At 34.2% G+C, this 20,594-nt stretch overlaps 2 protein-coding genes across 2 annotated transcripts in view; one reads left to right on the top strand and one right to left on the bottom strand.

Moving 5' to 3' along the window:
* LOC108738265 (probable G-protein coupled receptor 158) overlaps nt 1–20,594 on the bottom strand; it is a 115,951-nt gene that overhangs the window by 86,147 nt on the left and 9,210 nt on the right. The gene's annotated exons all lie outside the window — the stretch shown is intronic.
* LOC112905798 lies at nt 6,430–7,127 on the top strand. The gene is made up of 3 exons (XM_025978938.1): nt 6,430–6,678; nt 6,748–6,821; nt 6,897–7,127. Exons 1-3 carry the CDS (start codon nt 6,513–6,515, stop codon nt 7,044–7,046), a joined length of 390 nt encoding a protein of 129 aa, XP_025834723.1. The 5' UTR covers nt 6,430–6,512; the 3' UTR covers nt 7,047–7,127.

The raw sequence follows: 20,594 nt of genomic DNA, 5'->3' as shown, positions 1-20,594 counted from the left end.
CACCCACCCATTCCCACGATTCCTGAAAGCAGGCTGAAGAGGGCCTTCCGCCCTACCTTCCGGCATAGTCCGGAGGGACTGCCCGCCCACCAGCATTACTGGCTGGTGGGAATGAAACACCCAAAAGTTTTAAAAGTTTTTAGTAACGTCGTAAACCTGTATAAGATTAGTAAGTAATCATGAGTGGTTACTATATTGATAAAGCCATAAATAAAATGGTTGCGGCGGTATTTGCAAAACGGTATGGTATGCAAATGAACAAAAATAAAACAAAGATGCAAGAGAAGAAAATGTAGGAAAAGAGCGAATATAGAGATGGAGGCGAAAAATTAGAAGTCCCTGTGACACAGGGGATGATGAGGATATCGCGGATAGATAAAGAAGAACATTGGGCGCTATGGAATTCAATAAGAAATAGGCGAGTTAGGTTGATGAGACAGCTTGAAAGGCTAGCGGTAGATCTAGATTAGATCACTGTTTTAGGGAAATTCGAAGATTAGCTCAGGATAGGAAAGGGTGGCGGTGCACGCCCTACCAGTCTTAGGACTGACGATAATGGAACTAATCAAAAGCAGTCAGAATAAAGTATAGTTTATTTAATTACCGTTGAGTAATAATATGGATCAGTGCAGTGGAAGCAAATTGAAAAATTGAATTTCAGCTTGCAACTGTTCACATCAAATCTTTTGGTAATCATATTGAATTAGTGTAGAAATTTCTCGACTGCAAGAGAATTTCGCTCTAGCACCAACTCTTTAATTTAATTATCAGAAACTGCAAAATCGTTTGCCTGTCGGAAATCGAAGCAAAAAGCGTCTGCAGATTGTGAGACATGATAAACTTGGAAGATTTAATAATATATTTAATATTTTTTTTACTGAATGAATTCGGAAAATATTTTAATTAATCTTGGCGCTTTGTAAAAATATTATTTTCATGTTCGTTTAGTTGTAAGCATTTTTTTCATAAAATGTGTATACNTATGTTGAGAAATAAAAAAAAAAAATTTTTAAAAACCTTGTTTTTCTTGGTCAGGCCGGAAACTTATCAATCCACCCTCGTATTTGACTTGAAATATGAAATTAACTTTTTATCGCTTTTTTCGTCGCATTTTACATTCGCATCAATTTGTCAGAAACCTCTTTCCTGTAAGCAAGGACAGTTTAAATGCAGCAGTTTTAGTCTATTCGGAACGGGTGGACAACATTAGATCTGCGAATTTGTCATCGTTCTCAAGGTAACCTGCTCGCGTTGGAAGAGGAGCGGCGGTCGCAGGCCTAGCTCTTCACCTGGACGTTTACTGGAGTATATTGAGGTCATTACAAGAGTTATTTGATACATGATACGTGAAATTTATTAATTTCCAAATCCCGATAAGTACTATTTAGAAAACAGCTGAACAGGCATTTAATATCACAGACGTAAGGGTTCAACAGTTATCCCGAACACATGCCATCCAGCGGTTTACACTTCTGATATTGCTTTCAAGTGGATTCCAAATTAGAGCTTTGATGAGAGTTTACGGATATATATATATGTGCGGTTTGTAGTTACGAAAACGGGTCTGTATAAAACGTTGTTGTGTTAAAATTATTACCCTTTATTTATCTAAGGATTTTGCTGTCTTATGAAAGTTCGGGATTTCGTTTTCCGTTTCGTAGTTTCATGGCACTGCATTTAAATGACTAAATTTTTTGTTTTTAGTATTAAAATATTGAATTCCATTAAGTTTGTAAAATATGTAGATAAATAATCAAAGTTCGCGGGAAATTAAAACGGACAAAATGGTGCGGCATCTAATCGATATTCTCTTTTCATTTAACTTTGTTAAATTGTTACATATCAGAAAAAGAAAACCCACCACTTAGAAGATGAAATAATCGAGTTTTTATGTATTGATTAGACAGGCGTTTCGCGGAATTTAATTTGAATTTAGGTCAGCATATTTGCAATGACAAAATAGAAAATGGAATCAACACAAACACCGTTTTAGCAAGCACAAAAAGATACGGAAAAATCCCCCGTGGTGGCACCCGTACAGTTTCCAATAAAAATCGGAAAAGCGTTCTAGAGATACGTCTGTTCTTAACCGTCCGTCAGTTTTATTTACGTCTGTTTTCAAAATATTTGTAATTGAAATGAAGACAAAGGAATATGTCATATACGTATTGAATTCGGAAAATATTTTAATTAATCTTGGCGCTTTGTAAAAATATTATTTTCATGTTCGTTTAGTTGTAAGCATTTTTTTCATAAAATGTGTATACATGTATCTAATTTACAGGGGTAGGTATCTGTGGAACATCGCGCTAATTTTTTTTCAGTTGGCTGTTTTCCCATTTACACGCTTTTCATTCTAGAATTCATCAATTAAATGGCTTTTTTAATGGACAGCTATTACTTTAACCATTGATTTGGCACATTTTGTTAAATGCCGTTCATTACTCATAATATCCGAAACACAGAACGCGAATATAGCTGCATTTCGACCTAAATAGACGATCTGTTTTATTAAGAATCAATTTGATTACTGTTTTACAATCGATTAAGGCTATATATTTTCGAACGTTTTAGATTACATTTATGTACAAACCTATGTATAGTTGGGACGTTTAAAATTGGCATAATCCTTACAGAAATGCCTACTTTTATACACGAAAGACGTTCCAGGGAATATCGTAAACATAGAAAAGAGATGTCAATTAGGAATTGCAGCGGACACATAACATCTATCGTAGCCTTTGACAGCATCTCTTGAACACGTTAAAATATATAAAAAGCAGAACTATGTATTCTGTAAGAATACTTTTTTTTGCCAACTAACTTCTAATGTTGTTCATTATTTAGTTTTCGAGCGTTTGTTTGCCTTGGAGCTATTAAAAAAATATATTTCCCTGCTTCGCTCCCAGTTTTCTTACGAACGAAGGTTGATAGCGTCGGTGTAATAAATTTTTTCCTCCTCTAGAAAACGTCCATGACAGATTTTTCAGTTAGTACGCGTTCGTGCTGTTTTTCTGGATTACATTTTATTGATTCAGAGAACCAAAAACTACAATACAATTAAGAATATTTAAAAAAACATATTGGAAACAATTAGTAAATGGATAGTAATGGACTTACGTTGTTATTCTTTCCTCTTTTGAACAAGTGAGACTAATATATTTTAAAATAATTTATACTCTAAAGTACAAATGCATCTTTGTATTTCAACTGCAGCAGTCAATCTTCGGGGACATAAGAAAAATATGCAGTTAGAATATACAATGTCCATGCAGGCAGTAAATACACAAGGTACATATGTACAAGTATATAGCTTTCAGGCATGGTTTGAAAATAGATTGTATACACATTTTCACACGTGAATATAAACAATCGGAAAATTCTTCCTGTAAATAAAACAGAAATGAATAAGTAATAATACTACTACTACTACTATTACTACTACTACTACTTTTTGAGGAAGGAGCGATTTTTTGAACATAATAAGTTTAAAGCGGAAGGGCATGATCAGAATATGAATGAAAACTGAAAAACTGAAATCCCAAGACGTTTCCTTGCATGTCTGATTTAATAGCAGGCTTTGAATACCAAATAAGGTTAGCTTTCCCACGCGATGGCACCTACAGCAGTACAATATGGTCTAATTATTTACCGTTATCACTTGATAAAATTTGTTCTGCATTGCGGCTGTTTAACATTAAAATTGGTATGTTTTAGGTAGATAATTAAAAAAATGATGACATGTATCAAAGCACGAGGGATATGATTAAAAATGAACTCAATGGTGGTACCGATTGCTAGGCATTCCAAAAATGGAAAATGAAATTTCCACGTGTAACTCGAAAGTTCGACTTGCAACTCGAAATTTCAAATGTTTGGCCCTTTTACGCCTTCGTGTATTTATCTTTGCCTGCTATTTACTTTTTTGTTCCTCGTTGGCTATTAGATTCTTCCGGAAGGAAGATGAATCGTAGGAATTACCGTAGAATTTCACAAAGGATCTAGTATTGTAGTATTATGATGGCAGTTTTTCAGTTAAATTGTGATGTATCTGATAAGTGGTTGCGCAGTTGCTAAATTGGGGAGATGGGTGATTTTAAATAGGATTTGTAAGTTCCTGTGCTTTATCTCCTTTTAGACATCTCGCGAATACGAAAATCATAAATGTGACGCCCTTATAACGTATTTGAAGTTATATCCTGAAGCACTTAGAACACTTCTGTCACATTACGACGGCAATCGCCGACCTTCCTAAAATTTAACAACTTAAAGAATTTACTGAATGCCAGACGTATCGTTTGAATATATAACCGCAAATATATTCACAATTTTTCTTTCATTTTTTTTTATAATACGTCAACCTTCCCTGGCAAATATAAGAAGATCCTTCAAGAAATGCTTTTTATATTCCCGCTTTTCATACACATCATTATTTATTTTGTAGCTCTTGAAAGCAAACATGATATTCTATAGTCCAGTCTATAGAAAAAGTTCTACATATATTTGAAATATTATTTTTAGTTTACTGAGCACTGAGTGTACATTCTAATGCGCTCAAGTTTTCCATAAGAAATTGATAAAGAAGTAAATCTACCCAATCTGTAATAGTTTTAATTGTAGTTATTTCCTGGACCATTTGATTTTTGTGGCTGATTTTCGGTATCTAGAAAGTCAGATAAGTCAGAACGGAAAAAGTAGTAAGGATATAAAGCAGAAGATAGTGCAGGGTCGAGTTGATTTCAATAAAAAGAAGTCGCTTGCGAACGTTTAATTTAGAAATTCGGAAAGGATTGTTAAAGGTCTATGTTTGAAACGCGACGCTGTACGGGTGCGAAACATGGAAGGTAGATACGGCGAAAGGAAAAGTTAAAAGCGTTCGGAATGTTACAGGCGAATGATGAGGATAACGTGGATAGAAATGAAAAGGTATTAGAAATAATACAACAGAGGACTCTATGGAAGTCAATAAGATATAGGCGGGATAAGTTGGTAGGACACATTTTCAGACGTGAAGGGCTAGTCAGAAACAGGATATAAGAGAAACAGAAGTAGACCTAGATTAGATTACTGTTCACAAATAGTTAAGGATGTCGGATGTTCTAGTTTTAGGGAAATACGAAGATTAGCTCAGGATAGGAAAGAGTGGAGGTGCGTTTCCAACCAGTCTTACACTGCAAATGCTAAGTGTGTTATTCGACATACAGACACGTGTTACTGTAACTCACATGAACGTGTAATTTGTTCTGAGTGCGTTAAATTGCTATAAATAAGCGTGTTCGTATGTTACTTCAACACGTGTAATATTTAGAAATCCGTGTTGAATGTATAACACACTTTTCGAACTCCGCAAAAGCAACACACATATTTTAAGAAAACGTGCTACAGCGATACGTGTAATAGTATTTAACACACTTCAAAGTATTCCACGTGTTAGAAGATTATAAAATTCATAAAATAACACGTGTTATACTTGAAAAATCTTATACTCTAAAAATACATATAAATAACCAAGTTTTCAAAACTAAATATATCATTAGTTTAACTCTATTCGCTGATGATTCAGAAATGGTACATATTTAATGCCCATGTAATCAAAAAAACATAATTCATGAGGGAAATTTAATGTTTCAACATCAATTACAGATTTCTCATTATTCAAAAATCTACTAATTTTATATGCATTTAATTTTGAATTATAATTTAAGTTGTATATAATGAAACCAAAAGTAACTTTCCTAGACTAAAATTTTCAGTCTCTCTCCAGTCTCTCAGACTTTCAGCGTCTCTGAGAGCGTCTCTCACAGTTTTTCACAGTCTCACAGTTATTGCCTAGGTGTTTTTATGGATCTCTTACAGTCTCTGTATGAGAGACTCGAACGATAAAATTATTAATTCAGAGATTCGAGTCTTTCACAGAGAGATTGTATGGCTAGAACTGAAAAATTGAGAGACTCGAGTCTCGTAGAAAGACCGGGAAATATGTTGAATGACCAAATATTTCTATTACAGGATAGTTATAATTCTTTTTCCTAAAATCATTAAGATCTAAAAAAACACATCCTGTAGATTATCTACCGTTTTTACCTATATTATATGTGTATATTATTTGCACGTGTGTTAAGCGATTGTCGGCATCCGCTTTCAAGTATTGCGCCGTCTATAAAAACTAGTTTGTCGGTGGTAGCGGCCGACATTCGCAAAAGGGATGAACCTACCTATAAGAATTTGTAAGACTTTTAGTCACTTGAATCTTATGTTCCAACCAGTGTAGACGCTTTTGTTAAATAAAATACAGTCAGCACTTTTTAAACAATAAAAAGGAGCACGCACACATCCTATTGGACTTTCATCGGAATTTTCCATTATAATAAAACCTTTTCGCAACATGTGTTTTGACTTACCCTGAACAAAACTTTTAGTCCTAGTAAAAATGTATTCTGGGTACACATTAGTTCGTTTCGAATCTTCGTTCGAGAGTGTTGTGATCAAACAGTGTTTCTAGTTTTTAAACAATGTCGAAAAAATATGTTTTAATTTTTTGGCATGGAACACAGGAAAGCTCTATCATTAAAGAAGAGGATATTTGTGTGGAGAAAGGATCTTACGATGTGAATGATATTGTGGATGTTCTCTGGAAAGATAATAAAACTCATGAAGGAAGAATATTATGCTTAAGCGGTAAGTATTATTCAAATTGTTAGTAAAACATTGTATAACATACTAATACATTAGAATATCGAATTTCAGACCCCTCGAAGAAAGGAAGTAAATCTGGTATTTCAACTACGTTAAAATATTGGGAAATATATGAAATCGGAAAGGTTAATAAAAATAATATACCTACTAAGAATTATTGCTGTTAAGGTCCGCACTATCTTTTTTAATTTTAATTTTAGGTAGAGTTTATCAAAGGCTCTAATATTTGGATCTCATTGGCAGATCTTGAATTTATTACGGATTTGACGAGAAACGACCCAGATGAAATGGCCCGAAAACTTCTTAAGCATTTCATCGAAGAAGAAGTTTATCAAAATCGTGTGCTGTAGGATCGAGTGAAAACAACGATTCAAGACCCGGAATCAATCCAAAAATTCGGGATAACGTTAAAAGTTAGTATAAATCATACTGCAAACAATTGTTTTTTAAATGTTAAAACAGCAATAATATAATAATAACAATTTTAATAATATAATAATAATAATGTTAATCTTGATAATTTTTTATAATCATGTTTTTAATCATGTTTATATAAGAATTGAGGAATAAATGATTAGTTTTCATATAATATGGTGATGATTTTTTAATTTAAAAGTAATAAGTCGTCATATAATTTTATAAAATATTTTTTACAGACTGGACGAAAAAATCAGGATCTCTCTATGAAAGACTCGAGTCTCTCGTTCAGAGACGCTAATCAGTTTTTTTGACAGTCTCTCTCAGCGACACCAGACAGATTCGATGGGAGACGGAGACTCGAGTCTCGCTTTCAGAGACTCTGAGAGACTGAACATTGGCATTATCATATTCATTACATTCCAATAGTACCTACTATGCTATTTGGTTGGTAGGATGTACCAAAAATTACAACCTTAGGTTTATAATTGAAAATTAATGAATACGTACTATTTTATAGTAATTTTTATTAATTTATATTTAAAGTAATTTTCCACGTTTTATAAAACGTGTTTCCTCAACACGTGTTATACGTGTCTGTACAATTTATAACACGCTTCCGAATTTCCTATTTTATACCAAACACGTGTTAAAAAAACATTTACTGCGTGTTACATAATCACACATTAGCGTGTTTTAAAATGTCACACCTTGAAGTGCGTTTAAAATGACTACATCGAAAAAACACGTAAATGTGTGACAATGTAACACACTTAGCATTTGCAGTGTAGGACTGACGACATTGTTTTAAGTTTTAGAAAATCCTATAAAAAAAATTTCACTACACTACACTACAAAATGATGTCGCTTCGATCCGAATAGGAATCGTAATTGGAATCAGAATTACAATGCCAATAGAAATCTGAATTGGAGTAAAAATAGGAATTAGAATTGGCATTAACACCCTTTTGGGTCGATTTAGCATAAACACATTTCTGCCTTTTCTTTGAAGCTAAAAATGTACATATATGACAAAAAGAACGGGGTAGTGCGAAGGCATTGTAAGTAAGTACATCTCTATGCCTGATGTGCATGACACGATTTTTGAGAATTGACTTCGACATTTCCGGCGAACGTGTCTTCATCCCTTGCAGCGCGGTTTGCATACCTATTGAAAAATGAGATATTTATATGCCTGAACGCAGAACACAAACGACGCTGGGAGATATTTTCTAACATTGGGAACAACAAATAGACTTTAAACGATCACATTTACGCTTTAAATGGACAGTAAATAAAATAAAATGTAACTTTGGTAAACAGGTAAAAGGATAGGCTACTTACCTCTACGCTACCCTGTCTATTGAACTTATTGACATGAGATTAAAATTTTCGATTTGTTGAAAAAAAAAACTATTATTTATCTGTAACCTACTTAACATTCATCAATTTATACTAACAACAGCTATTCCGAATCCATGTAATTAATGAGAAATTGGCAAAGAAGCGTTAGAAGACAGAATTCTGAAATGAAAATAAAATAAAGATTTATATAAAGCATCGCGATTAAGAAAGGAAAAAACATTCATTTATAGATATATATACGTATAATTATATAGGTAATTAAGATTGATATCCATAAACCCATTAGCGGAGAAGGTACGTTTCAGCTAAACCGGAAAACTTTTTTATGCCTATATGTTTATTTTCGTGATGAAGGAGTAATTTTCTTGATACCATTTACTTCCAGCTTAATTCTGGAATATTGCCTAGCGTGCCTTATCTTTTGAACGAACAAGATCTAAATAACTTGGGTTAAAATAGTGAAAAGCGTTTTGTATAGATTGATATGTAAACAGTCATGAAAATGAACGAAGAAAAGGAGTTGAAAGGTTCTCGTTCTTCCAACAGTGTTAATAGGATCATTTGAATTAATAATTGCTCATATTTGGTAAGTGCTTCAACATTTACCGTTTATTTCGAGCTTACTTACGCTGAAAATAATCCGATATGGCATTGCTGAAGATATTTTTACTACTTATTATCTATGAGGTATTAGAACAAATGGGTAAATTTCGTTAAAGTATAGGTACCTACATTATAAAATTACTAAAAATTTATAAATAAAAAAAATGGAAGCGGTATTGACAAAACGGTATTGTATAAAAATAAATATAAGTAACACAAAAATACTGATGTGCAAGGAAAGAAAAGTAGGGAAAGAGCGAATATAAAGGTAGGAAACGAAAAATTAGAAGAAGTGGCTGATTTTAGGTATCTAGGAAGTCAGATAAGTCAGGACGGAAGGAGTAGTAGGGATATAAAGTAGAGGATAGCGCAGAGTCGAGTCGCTTTCAATAAAAAGAAGTCATCTCTATGATCGCGAACGGTTAATTAATAAATTCCAAAAAGGATTGTTAACGGTGTATGTACGGGTGCGAAACATGAACAGTGGGCGTGGTGGAAAAGAAAATGTTACAAGCGTTCGAAATGTGGTGTTATAGGCGGATGATTAGGATACTGTTGATAGAGAAGGTTAAAAATGAAGAGATATTAGAAAGAATAGGAGAACATAGGACTCTATGGAAGTTAATAAGAAATAGACGAGATATGTTGGTAGGTCTAGGTCAGAGACATATTAAACCCAGAAACAGGAGTTAGGAAGGGTAGAGGTAGACATAGGTTAGATTACGGTGCGCAAATAGTTAAGGATATGGGTTGTTCTAGTTTTAGGGAAATGCGAAGATTAGCTCAGGATAGGAAAGAGTAGAGGTGCGTGTCCAATCAGTCTTAAGACTGACGACGCAGTGCGTATAAATTAGGACGAGCAGCATCAGCCATCATCTTTAAGTCACTAATTCGCTAATTTATATTCTAATGTTTGAGGGTTTATATAATATAATATTTGTAGTTAAATATAACCGGTGCGTGTGAAATTCCTTTTGTAAATCGAATAATTAATATTCCTCAAATAAACTCTCCATCTACCTCTTGTATTATCATGGTAATGCTATCAAACAACAGGAAAATGGGAGTCAAAAGGCATCAAATATGGTGATTTTGTATTATGCCCATAAACGCGTCAGCAATTTCAAATCGCATTAATGAATTCCATCCATTAATAAATAATTATTCGTTCGTGTAAATCTATTCGCAATATTAACTGAACGACGTGTTTGGTTTTTAATTTTCCCGCTGAAGCTTTTTTTGGACTTTCGTTATTTCACTACTCTCGAACACAAAAATAGGCAGAGCGAATGTGCTTAAAAAATGTTGTTGTATTTATATTGTGTCAAGATTAGGGGTTAGCTTCCTAAAAACGAATCGCAACAAATACTGAATGTTAACCAATTTGTCGTGCCTTCCCGATTTACGTTAATTAAACGACACTTTGCTTAATGACTTGCTATAAATATCAAATTGCGTTCCGCTTATACAAAAGGTCTGGGTTATGTTAAATTAACATCCACTTTTCTACAGTCATTCTGTATTAGTCGAATGTCTTCTTTAAAATAACTTTAGCTTACACAGTAGTTCTGCATCTAATAATGATTGACTGAACTTAGAAATATATACTATATAGTAAAAGCTCTTTATTCGTGGGGTATACGTTCCATAAATATGTCGTGAATACAGAAACCTTGGATATGGAATGGTAATTAATGCGACGTAGAGTAAAAACATGCTTATCGGTTCTAGATATCATCAGTTTAAAGTTTGGAACAGAGGTTTGAAATTTTCTAGTAAGATAGATAAAGCTTTGTTCTAAAGCTCGTCGAAGGCCATTTTTTAATTTTTTAATTTCTATTGAAAATACATGTCCTACAAGAAGCATCAACTTTAAGCACTTGTAAAAGCTTTTAATGACTATATTATTGAAAACCAAAAACGTATCGAGTTAGTGTGAACCTTTGTCTGTTACCATACAAAAAATCACATATTTAAATCGCAGCGTTAAATGCAGTGTAGGACTGACGACATTGTTTTAAGTTTNGAATAGAAACCTATGTTTTCGGAAAAATTCACACTAGGCACGAGCGGTCTACTGCGGTCAAACCCCTTAATAAATGACACCGAATCCTTTTCTGTTTACCTAGCGATGCACAAATCAACATTGTGACAATTCTTTTCATGGAGTTTGTTACAATAACCCATATTAACTATAAGGCAGACAGAGATAAGAGATAAGAGCATATTGAAATTTCCTTAGCATTATAAAAACGATAAGTGTAATTCTGTGTGTGTGCCACTTCTAAAAACCAAAAAAATGCCAAAGTGTAATATTTTATAACTAATTATAAAGGAAATATGATGCGTGTAGGTAGTTGTTAAGGTCATTGGTTAAATAATGTGCTGTCTCATAATACGTGATAGGCGATGGTTAATTTCATTAAGCGAACGTTAACTTCGGTATTACATTATCGGTTCTCCCTTAAGATGCTCTGCATTAGCGTACTTCGATCATCACGAAATGGCAACAATAAAAGTCTCAAAATTAATTTATAACCTGCTACGTTGTTCGTTTGGAAATTCGGCTTATACCTGCCTCTATATCTATTCCGTTGTATAGTGATAAATATCCACCTAGTCTAGCGGAATACTTGTCGAGTGCATGGTTTGACAAAGCAATTAATTAAGCATGTATGATATGATTACGAAGATAATCCACATCAGCCTAACACAACAGTTTGTTTAGTATTAGGAGTATGCGTATAATACCAGGTAGCTTGTAGAGAATCTCATGAACTTTGACCTTCGACCGCTCGTTCATTGAAATCTACCAATTTCTGCTATATAAATACATTCGTCGTGATTGTTTACAGTCTGTCCCTGACTGTACAGCGGGGCTTATGAGATTCTGAACTATCTATACCGGTATTTTTTGAGCGGTCTGGTCTAAGCATAGCGCTGGACGCTTTTAACTAATACATAGTCAGCGTAATTATAAAGTGGAACGACTTATTTATATTTGGTTGTATTATGTGAAATTTAATAGCTCAATAATTACAGGGTAAAGTAAGGTAAAGGTATTTAGATTACGTTGGTTTTTGAAAATTCTGCTTTAAATTGGAAGCTGTGCGAGAAACATTAAATTACATTTACATGAAAAGGTCCACAAACTACAGGAGGTTTGAATTAGAGTTAATTGCTTAGGTATCTTTAAACATTACCATTACATTGGTCTAACCTTTGCATATTATGAATTTATTAACGAGATTGTGCTTATAAATGCACAGAAAGCGAACGTGTTACGTAATCAAACTGAATACGAAATTTTGTTTCCTTTTAACAGCGAGCAAACCTTATTTGCCGGACTGTGAAAATATTTAATTGCAAGCATGATGTAATTTTGTGTAGGAAAATGAGACGATAAGCGGGAAACCATGGAGAAATGATTATACTGTATTTAGTGCTTCTTTAGTATCAGAGCATACGTGGTGTTCTTACTTAATACGAGGGTGGATTGATAAGTTTCCGGCCTAACCAAGAGATGACGCCACTAGGCCTACCTTGAGGTGACATTCTATAGTACCATCCTTGGATAGCTTGTAGCTATAGTTTCAGCCCGATCTCCTTGCTAGTGTAGGTTTGACAGCACGCTGAACAAGACGCCTCTGTGGTTTTCGTAAAAATGGAAAAGCAGGAAAATCGTGCTGTCATCAAATACTTTTATTTGAAGGGGTTAACGCCGAAGGAAATTAAAAAAGAGATGGACTCAACACTGGGGACATCCTCCCCGTCATATTCAACCGTTAAGCAGTGGGTTTCCGAGTTTAAAAAGGGTCGTGTGAGCACCTCTGATGGGCCTCGCTCAGGACGCCCCGTTGAGGTCACAACTCCAGATATGATCGAAAAAATTCATCAAATAGTGCTGGGAGACCGCAGATTGAAAGTGCGTGAGATAGCTGAGACCTGTAAGATGTCATATGAACGTGTGCAACATATTTTGCACCAACATTTGCATATGGAAAAGCTCTGTGCAAGATGGGTGCCGCGTTTGCTAACAGTCGACCAAAAATTGATTCGAAAAAACATTTCTACCGCAAATTTGTCATTGTATAAGCGTAATCCAAGCGAATTTTTGCGTCGATTCGTAACCGTTGACGAAACGTGGGTCCACCACTACACTCCTGAAACCAAAGAACAGTCTAAACAGTGGATTGGACCAGGGGAACCAACTCCAAAGAAGGCAAAAACAATTTTTTCGGCGAACAAGGTTATGGCTACTGTTTTTTGGGATGCAAGAGGTATTATATACATTGATTACCTTGCAAAGGGTAATACTATCACTGGTCAATACTACGCAGACTTATTGCAACGTTTGAGCCACGAGGTGAAAATTAAACGACCTCATCTGGCGAAGAAAAAAATCTTGTTTCATCACGATAACGCACCAGCGCACACGTCAATCGTTGCGACGGCTAAAATCAACGATCTAAAGTTTGAATTGATGCCGCACCCTCCTTACTCTCCAGACCTAGCCCCGAGTGACTATTTTCTGTTCCCTAATCTCAAAAAATGGCTTGGCGGTAAGAGATTTGCGGACAATGAAGAAGTAATCGAAGCTGTAAATGGTTATTTTGAGGAGCTTGACGAATCAGTCTATAGAGATGGCATTAATAGACTGGAACACCGCTATGAGAAATGTATCAGCCTTGGAGGAGATTATGTTGAGAAATAAAAAAAAAAATTTTTAAAAACCTTGTTTTTCTTGGTCAGGCCGGAAACTTATCAATCCACCCTCGTATATTCATAATCATATAAAGGCAGGTTCCGAAGTGTGCATCTGTGTAAATAAATTCATGGAAGAAAAGCAGACGTTATTAAGATAAAAATCCCGTTGGTATACAAAATAGGGAATGTAATATTTGAAACTATTATATTACAACAATGAAGATTTCTCGTGGGATGTCTTTAAAGGGCATTCCGGGATTTCTTGTAACGGTTTCTGATAAATGTACTCAATTTATTTGTAACCAGGTCAGTCAATAAAAACGATAAGCATATCTAGTACTTTGGCTAAACTGTATTGTTTAAAAACATAGGTAGCTACTAAACAGTCCAAACAACTATTTAGGGTTTTCTACACCGCCAAAGTTTCCATTAAATTTGATTAAATTTCGACTTCGCCTTCAGAAATTGACTTGACCTTACTACCAAAAGTTTGCTATATTTAGTTCTTCTGCTTTAACTCATCAGCGCCATGAAAGTGTCATTGTCAGAAATGAAACTTTGATAAAGTTGAAAACTTCTGGTACAATTTAAGTGATAAGAAGTGGATATGCATAACAAAATTTTAAATTAATATTTCTTTCATTCAGTATACGTATAGGTGCGACACATTTCGAACAATTAATTAGCTTAACTTCCCATGCATTAAAAATCTTAACTAGAATTGTACAGAGGAGGATGGAAAAAAGGGCGGAAGAACTATTAGGGGAAGATCAATTTGGGTTTAGAAGAAATAGAGCAACGCGGGAGGCCATTCTAGCATTAAGGGTAGCAATAGAGAAAACGATAGAAAAAGGAAAGACTGCGTACATAGGATTTGTAGATTTAGAGAAAGCTTTTGACAATGTTCAATAGGACATTATGTTAAATATACTTAAAAATGTAGGGATGAATTACAAAGATAGAAGAGTGATACTTAGTTTGTATAAAGAGCAACAGGCAGTTATAGGGATGCAACGTAGAGAAGTAAATATTAGGAAGGGAGTCAGGCAGGGATGCACACTGTCACCGCTACTTTTTAATCTATACATCGAAGACGCCATCAACATCATTAAAGACAGTACAACTGTAGGCATAGATGTGCAAGGGCAAAAGATTAGTATGCTTAGATTTGCAGATGATATAGCAGTATTAGCATCTAGCAAGGAGGACCTAGAGATAGCTTTAAATAAAATGGAAGTGGTACTGACAGATCAGTACTGTATGAAAATAAATAAAAGTAAAATTAAAGTACTGATATGCAAGGGAAGAAAAAGTAGGGAAAGAGCGAATATAAAGATAGGAGATAAAAAATTAGAAGAAGTGGCCGATTTTAGGTATCTAGTCAGATAAATCATGACGGAAGGAGTAGTAGGGATATAAAGTAGAGGATAGTGCAGGGTCGTGTCGCCTTTAATAAAAAGAAATCACTTCTATGCTCGCGAACGGTTAATTTAGAAATTCGAAAAAGGTTGTTAAAGGTGTATGTTTGGAGCACGGCATTGTACGGGTGCGAAACATGGACAGTGGGAGCGGCGGAAAAGAAAAGGTTAGAAGCGTTCGAAATGTGGTGTTATAGGCGGATGATGAGGATATCGTGGGTAGAAAAGGTTAGAAATGAAGAGCTATTAGAAAGAATAGGAGAACAGAGGGACTCTATGAAAGTCAATATAAAATAGGCGAGATAGGTTGGTAGGACACCTTCTTAGGCATGAAGGTCTAGTCAGAGACATATTAGAGGCAGAAACAGGAGTTAGGAGGGGTAGAGGTAGACCTAGATTAGATTACTCTTCGCAAATAGTTAAGGATGTGGGCTGTTCTAGTTTTGTTGAAATGCGAAGTTTAGCTCAGGATAGGAAAGAGTGGAGGTACATGTCCAACCAGTCTTAGGACTGACGACCTTATGATGATGATGATGATCAGTATACGTAAGGCGGGACAACTTTTTCTGATTTATGAGCAACATTTTACCATAAATCAATACGTATGATATTTATATCTATAGTTAGCAAATAGGTACCTACTTGGATTTTTACTGTAAAATTTCATTTACTCCGCTGTTGCTTGTTGAAAATTACAATTAGAAAACTCGTTCGCAGCGAAGCGTCAGCATCCAGCGGTACCATGTCTCCCGAGGGTTTAAGGGACAGATGTTTCTTAGTTGACTTTCTATCGCTTCAAATTGTACGAGAGCAGTTTTCCCAGATTAAATAAAGCACTAAATAAGAGTGTTCAAGCTTCTTTGCATAAATATATACGGAAAATAGTTCCGCAGCATTCCTGAGGAATACTTACCTAAAATTATAACGCTACTGAAAAATAAAAATAGATGAGCCGTCTCGGCAACGAACTCGGCATATTAAATAGCAGCAATGTTACAGTTTTTATTTCTTTTTTTTTTAGATATTAATGATCTAATGTGAAAGCATTATCGATCTCTAGATTTTGTACCTACTTTAAAGAGTAGAATCTAATTTGTACATACAGAAAAAATTAATAAATATGTAAATAAGTCGTAACTTTTAACGGGCGTACAGATCGACCAACGAATCTGTAGCCGGGAGATCCGCACAAACGGGAAAGGGAGCGAAAGCGAATGAAAAGCTTTTGGGCATTTTTTTTGGACTCTGTACAGTCAGAAGAACAAATGAAGCTGATTTCGATGTCGCTTGCGACATTGGTTATTTCATACTGCACTAATTCTATGCGGGATGTACACGATGAATACTATTCAATAATTTTAAACGGAAAGAGATCTATAGTAGTTATATCCCTACCATTTTGCTACTCTGTCGCGGCTACAGATACTTTGGTCGTGCTGTACTTTAATAAAGTTCAATAATTTAAACTGGATAATAATGAAAAGGCGAGTTTTGTATTAAAGACAAAACAGCTCATTGTTTGCAAAGCACTTAAGAAAATTGAGTTCATCTTTCCGGAGATAAAATTCTAATGAAAGATGCTGGTAATTATGGACCAGGAAGGTACACCTGACAAAAATTAGTTAATTTATTTCTTGGCAAGAGTGGATAATCAGTTTTTGTTTCTTTTTTGATTTTTTAAATCTACTTTTTTTTTTAGTTTCTGTTATCTAAGAGTGAATTAAGATGACAGTAGGAACTAACGATTAATACAACATTAATTGTAGTTTTATTGAGAGCTTGGAGGAATAAGTAACAAGACGTTTATCGTGCAAATAAATTAAGTCCATGAAATTCACTTAAATCTCAGGAGAACTATAAAAGTTACTTGAAAAATGTATTACAGAGACAAAGTTGTAAAGCATTTATTTTTCTATCCCAAAACCGTTAGACAGTTCCGAAGTTGCAGGCTTTGGTTAACTTCTTGCTCGCCTTCGGATATTAAGACACTAGAATTCGATTCCGCTGTTAGGATTAGTGAAAATGGGTACATTTTAACTCAAGTTACTTACAATATCACCAGCGACTACAGTAAAAGACTAAAGAAGTCAACGCTTTACAAAATAGTAGTACTAGAAATTAAAAAAGATTAAAATTTGTGAAATAAACCAGGTGTTTATTATATTATATTTCACATATTTCGTTTAACAATTTGTTAGATAGGTATCTGAATTATTTTGAATACTAATTTGACATATATAGAGTTCTGACAAATAATGTAACAATTTGAAATGTTCAGATAATACGTTTCATTCCCGTAGGGAATCATTACATTTGCGGATATGGGTTGTGTCAGTTATTGAAAGATTGCCAACATTTGATGGTCATTGCAGTTTTACACTCAGCACACCGGTAGGTACATATAATTTCATTTTTATCTCACAAGATTGTAGTCAAAACTCGCAATACATTATGGTACTTATTATACTTTAAGGTTAAAAAAATCGTTTGTCTTTATTCCGTATTTTAACTTGAATTGATTTCATCCAGGTCAAGGGTGTTCTATAATGCAACTGTATTTTAAAAGGCCAATCAGTTGTACCTATTTCTTTTCATGACGCTTTACGTTTATGGTTCTCCGAAAGAATTTAACTTTTACTTTGTAAGGTTTGGTTTGGCCAATCTCAAAGTCAACGAGTCGTTACGGTCACTAGTTTTTAAGGGTAGATATACTTATGTTAAAAAAAAAATAAATGTATTAAATAAAAATTTAAAACAATACTTAAATATGACAGAAACATGAATTGACCTTCTAGTAAAACGTATCAAATATGGGCTTCGAATTAATAATCATATGAGTAATGATCAGTTTATTTAATGATACAAATAGATAACGCATGATAACTGTTCTTTGGCATAGGGATGACAATTTCGGTTACTGTAATTAAGTTTAGGAAAACTATTGTCGGTTTATGATTATGAGTTTTTGAACCTGAAATAGTATAGTTAATAGTTTCATATAAGCCATCAAGGCAAGGCATTGCCTTTAATATGAATTGTCTGGAATTTATTGACTTTAATAATGGCAGTCTTACTGCATTCGTGATACCGTTAGATTACATGGAGTGTCGATGTGGAAAGATTAAACTTTTAACTTTAAATGGAAAGTTGACGATAATATAATCCGTTTCCAGGAACTGTACAGGTTGTAGTAGCTATTTACAGCAATTTAGAACTGGTAAAGGCTAATTCTACATTTTCATAAAGCAAACTAGCAACTAATTAGAACCATTAGTATCCGTTGCACTAGAAAGTGTTAAATATTGATGATAAAAAAATGTTTGCGATTTCGATGCAAGGCATTATCTGTTACACCCATCTATAATCTATATAATTTTAAAGAAAAAGGTTCTAGATAATAGTCAGGTCAATGTACATTTAGAAAACACAGAAAAAAGTTTTGAAATTAATGTTGAATTAGTTAAAGGAAAGTTTGTTATCGGATTATGTCGACTGAGTTATTGATGTGGTAGTTCGGATGAGTGGCAATCCTATTTCGACGTATAAAAGTAGTCAAAGAGACTGGAATGGAATTTTGCCAGTGGTTTCAACATCAATGCATTAAACAGATTTTTTGTAATCAAAATTTTCGGGATATTTGACATAGCGAATTTCTGAATTTTCTCCACCGTAATCCATTCTATGCGACTGATTTTCGTTTATGAAAATACTTTCTAGCTTTTTTAAAGGAAATTGGAATTCATGGAGTTATCATTGTGTTTGCAAAGGTAACTGATTGTTTTTATTTCGAAAGAAACAACAATTTCAGTGGTACCTAACTACAAAAATAAATACAGGGCTTCCTGTGAGGTGTCAATAGCCATAATACTTTTCATATATATATGTTTTTTAGGAATGAAACGTAGAAGATGGCTTTCTGAGTATAGATTAAATAGAAAGCTTTTCATGACCTACAAACTCTTTGTGACAGATTCTTTACATTGTTTTCAGACCTACGAAGTATTACTTTTTGTTTTTTTCTAGTGTTCGCTGGCAGTCAAAATAAGATTAAAATTTACATATGTCACAGCTACTAAACGGAAATGAAAGTATCAACCTACGGAAATGGAATTCCATGAAAGTTGGAAAACAGGTTTTAAATATTCACCCTGTGCCAATCGAGAAGACTTCTTCTATTTGAAATTATTACTTTTGATAGCTTTGATCGGCAAAGCTGTGAGAACGTCGCGTCGCCCACGTATTTTGTTCGCTTCCCGAAAAAGTAAGTGCTTGACTTTTCTTTAAGAGGAGGCATTTTTGAAAAGTTTAGCATTAAAACAGCTTAAAGAATTTCCAATTGCTCTCGCTCCTTATATTAGATATTTAGTTCGGAAGATAGTTCGAGAAGTTTCAGGTGACTTCAAGATAAGTCCTCGCAATATCAGATAGTTCACGGTTATACAAGGTTGCATTGCCCATTACTGTTTAGAGAAATAAAATCTTTCAGTCTGCTGGATTATTCGAAAAAAATACTACGAAATGCAAGAAAAATTTGTTTTTTAATATGTGCAGTACTTACGGATTAAACCGAGCTTCGTTTTACTTAAAACTTATATGTATGAATGTTTTTAATTCGGTAACAGGGTAAATAATGAGTAGGTTTAAGCGGAGGCTGTAATTTTCATTTCCCTTTTTTTTTAAATGTATTTAAGTACGCGGTACGTGGCAGTTTCCAAAGTTGCACGTCATAATTAAAATATAACTCAGTTTGTCAGAATTCTCAGTTCGCTAATTAGTTTTGCTCTAATCTGAGATTTATGCATATTTACAATTCTATTAATTATTTATGCCGTTCAGTTCCTTTGACGGAGGAGATTTAACCGAAACATTTACATCAGTTACGGAATTTTTGAATTAGTTATTGCCCTTAGTTAATTCGTACTTACCCATGCTGATTGGTGTTTGATTAATTATTCAGTTTCAGTATTTTGTTGTTGATTTAGGTTGATTTTTAAGTGCGTAATTATAAGTAGATACGCCGTGTAGTTCGATCCAGGCAGGTTTAAATTATTAACGCACTCACGTTAGAATTTTAATTGAAAATCAATGACATTGTGGTTGGTAATTCAGGTGTTTTATTGTTAAATATAGATCGTCCAACGTTCGCATTAAACATGGTTTAGAAGATCGGGATTGGAGTAAGCTTTTAGTGAAAGTAAATAAAACTGAATCAACTTTGGCGCTTTAATTTAAATTGTGTTTTTCCACCGGGCGCTCAGCATTAAATGCCGTTTTGTTGACTTTTGTTAAGTTAGGTTTTTGTTCGGAAATTTTATTATGGACCAATTAGGGAATTTCTTTTCCCCCATTCTTTACTTTTTTCTTACTGGGGGCGCATTATCCTTTCAG

This window comes from Agrilus planipennis, unplaced genomic scaffold (assembly GCF_000699045.2).
Source record: "Agrilus planipennis isolate EAB-ADULT unplaced genomic scaffold, Apla_2.0 scaffold88, whole genome shotgun sequence".
NCBI classification, from domain to species: domain Eukaryota; kingdom Metazoa; phylum Arthropoda; class Insecta; order Coleoptera; family Buprestidae; genus Agrilus; species Agrilus planipennis.
The sequence above is the reverse complement of the archived record's forward strand: the minus strand, read 5'-3'. Positions and strand labels throughout refer to the sequence as shown.